Source organism: Ranitomeya variabilis, chromosome 8, assembly GCF_051348905.1.
Source record: "Ranitomeya variabilis isolate aRanVar5 chromosome 8, aRanVar5.hap1, whole genome shotgun sequence".
In the NCBI taxonomy this organism is placed as follows: domain Eukaryota; kingdom Metazoa; phylum Chordata; class Amphibia; order Anura; family Dendrobatidae; genus Ranitomeya; species Ranitomeya variabilis.
This window is the reverse complement of record NC_135239.1, coordinates 114,627,452-114,630,794: the sequence shown is the minus strand read 5'-3', so window position 1 is coordinate 114,630,794 and position 3,343 is coordinate 114,627,452. Positions and strand designations below refer to the sequence as shown.

Sequence of the window (3,343 nt, the reverse complement as noted above, 5' to 3'; positions counted from 1 at the left end):
TTAGTCCTCCAATTTTTCTAAGGAATTATATGGGACTACTCATTAAATCCAATACAATATCAATGCAGGAGGTGGAGTTAGAGATTAAAACCTTGCAGGATAAGTTAACTGCTGAGGCTACAGTATATACCTTGGATTTCTCTGTTATTACAGTAGAGCTACAGATTAATCTTGACCATTTTTTGCTACTGAAGAGTTGAGGTAAATTTTAAGGATTACCTTCCCAACAACTTATTTACAGTGGGGTAAAGTTATTACCTTTAATAATTACATTAAAAATAATTCAAAGAAGATATTATATGTTAAAGTCAACCTGTCAGCTGCTAATGCTGCCTTAACCAGTCACTATGAATCAGACATTGGCTCTATCATATCAGCCAGGTATGTATTATTCCAAAAACACCATGGTGTATCAGAGAAAACATACTGTACATTTAACAGACGGCTGGTGACCCGGCTTCGCAGGCGATAAGTCCAAGAGGCCATCTCGTATTAGGATGAAACATCTTCACCTTGCTTCTCTCTGCTTGGGTAACAGGCCTCATAAATGTTTGTATAGGAAGGGACCTATCACTCAAGGTAAGAGGGGCTATGAGAAGCCACAGGGAAACACACTCTTGAAGTAGCCAGCCAAGCAGATTGACTTGTAAATGTATGTTTTCTCTGAATCACCACATGATTTACAATTAAAACATACAAGACTGAAATGATAGCGTCTGACACCGATTCATGCAGTTTGTGGTTTGGGCAGCATGAATTAGCTGTCAGGTTCCCTTTAATATGAAAATGCATTATGCAGATATATTTATACATATAAGAGAAATTTGCAAACATTTCTTTGGCCCAGTTGTGTCTTTACCTTTCTCCGGCTCACCTGTGAAGTAAATATCACTCTCTGTGACCCACTTAAGGAAGTCTTTCATTGGACAATAGCAGTCCCAGGGATTGGAGCTGAGGCCTAATGTTCGTAGACTCGGTAGTTCACTAACTGTCGTGACATCTAAGTAAGTCAGCGCTGTTCGACTTAGATCCAACTGACGGAGTCCTGTGTTGTTGGCAAAGGCATCTTTTTCAATCTCCTCCAAGTTGGGGTTGTCTGAGAGCTTTAAGACAACCAGACTTGTCAAAAGATAGAAAGTGCCTGTTGTAATTTTGGAAATGTTGTTGTGACTTAGATCCAGATAAACCAATGGCAATGCAATGAAGGTGGCTTCCAAAGAGTCTCCTAAAATATTGTGGCTACAATCCAGGTACACCAAGTCAATTAACAGGTTAAGATCCATTGATGGAAGGTAGGTCAGATTGTTATGAGTTAGGATCAGCTGTCTGGTATCCATTGGGATGCCAGAAGGGAATTCTTCAAGTTGTCTATCAGTGCAGTTCACTAAAAGATGTTCACAGCTGCATTCCCTTGGACAGCATCGGCCACTCTCTAATATAGAGACCATTGTAATAAAAAAAAGAAACTTCTGTCCGCAACTTTGTGACCTCTGAATGTAAATGCTTTTTTCATCCATGAAAATGATTTGTCCAGAAGATCTTCTCCTCCAAGATAAGTAGGGAAACAGAAGCATAACTATCTTCACAAGGACCGGCCCTATTAGCACAGTCCCCTATCACGGCAATTGATCGTAAGGCTGCAGTCATGTCACGTAACATGCACGCCTCTCTTACCATGTGTATTGTCTATCGTAACTATTCTCTGTTCTCTTATTCAGAGTGTCACGTTGCTCTCATTCTTGAAGTCTCATTGACAGCCTATTTTCACTGTCTGGCTGTGAAAGTGCTGCTGCTACCATAAAACCTCTTTGAACTTGAAAGTGAAGCGGATGGTTAAATAGCTGGCTCGGACACAGAGGAGGACACATCTAGTCTCAGTGGTTGCCAGTCGACACCTTGGTGACGTCAGCGGCTGTTCCAAGGCTGGTTGCTGGTTACATGAATGTGTGCATCATGGAGCAGTGTGCATGCTTGTCATTCATGATGTGAGGAAACACATCAACACTGTTGTAAAGCATTCTAATAAGGATGTAGCTGATTAGCAGGAAACACAGCAGTGTCCTCTGTGCTGTTGCTCTGTGTAGCCTAGTGCTTTTGTTTGTGGTTCATACTGTAGTATATTGTACATTCGTTGTGGCATTATTGCATATTTCAATAACATAAACTACATGTAACACATTATTGTGTTACCTTTACACAAATTACATACACATACACTAGAATGTATAGAAATTATTAGATGCAACATTAATAAACAGAAAAACATTTTTAACCCCTTAACGACCGCCGATACGCCTTTTAACGGCGGCCGCTAAGGGTACTTAAACCACAGCGCCGTTAATTAACGGCGCTGTGGAAAAAGTGAATAGCGCCCCCCAGAGTCAGATTTTCTCTGGGGTCTCGGTTGCCGAGGGTAGCCGAGACCCCAGAGAACATGATTCGGGGGGTTTGTACCGACCCCCGAGTTGCGATCTCCGGTAATTAACCGTTTACCGGCGGTCGCAACAAAAAACAAAACGCCATTTGCCATTTAATTTCTCTGTCCTCCTCTGTGATCGCACATCGGAGGACAGAGAAATAGGGTCCCCGATGGCCCCCAATAGCCCCCCAATACTCACCTATCTCCCCCGGTGCTCCTCGTGGCTCCCGATGGGCGCCGCCATCTTTTTTCCGGGGAAAAAATGGCGGGCGCATGCGCAGTGCACCCGCCGCCCGGCACCCGGAAGATCTTTGGGGTCTCGGCTGCCTGGGGTAGCCGAGACCCCAAAAAACATGATTGGGGTCGGTTCTTACCGACCCCTGTTTTGCGATCGCCGGTAATTAACTGTTTACCGGCGACCGCAAATAAAATAAAAAAAAGCGATCTGTAATTCTCTGTCCTCTGATGTGATCGCACATCAGAGGACAGAGAAATAGGGGGATTCGGGGACCCTATCATACTCACCCGGTGTCCCTGGGTCCTCCTGCACCTCCTCTTGCCGGCCGGCTTCTTCCTCTGGAAAGAAAATGGCGGGCGCATGCGCAGTGCGCCCGCCACCTGCTGCCATCTGCCGGCCGGCAGGAGAGACGAGTTGGGGCTAAAATTAGGGTTAGGGCTAGGGTTAGGGCTAGGGTTAGGGTTAGGGTTAGGGCTAGGGCTAGGGTTGGGGCTAAATTTAGGGTTAGGGTTAGGCTACTTTCACACTAGCGTTTTTTGGTTACCGTCGCAATGCGTCGTTGGAGAAAAAACGCATCCTGCAAAAGTGCTTGCAGGATGCGTTTTTTCTCCATTGACTTGCATTAGCGACACATTGCGACGGATTGCCACACGTCGCATCCGTCGTGCGACGGATGCGTCGTGCTT

The 3,343-nt window shown here is 45.0% G+C and overlaps 1 protein-coding gene across 1 annotated transcript; it reads right to left on the bottom strand.

Annotated features, from left to right (window-relative positions):
• Positions 1-1,448, bottom strand: LRRC52 (leucine rich repeat containing 52). Its single transcript, XM_077278726.1, has 2 exons — positions 860-1,448; positions 1-17 (listed from the first exon to the last, which is right to left on the bottom strand). Exons 1-2 carry the CDS (start codon positions 1,446-1,448, stop codon positions 1-3), a joined length of 606 nt encoding a protein of 201 aa, XP_077134841.1.
• Positions 1,449-3,343: the final 1,895 nt, after the last annotated feature.

Coding starts and splice junctions, on each gene's coding strand:
- LRRC52 (XM_077278726.1), bottom strand. CDS start 1,448: ATGGTCTCTATATTAGAGAGTGGCCGATGCTGTCCAAGGGAATGCAGC.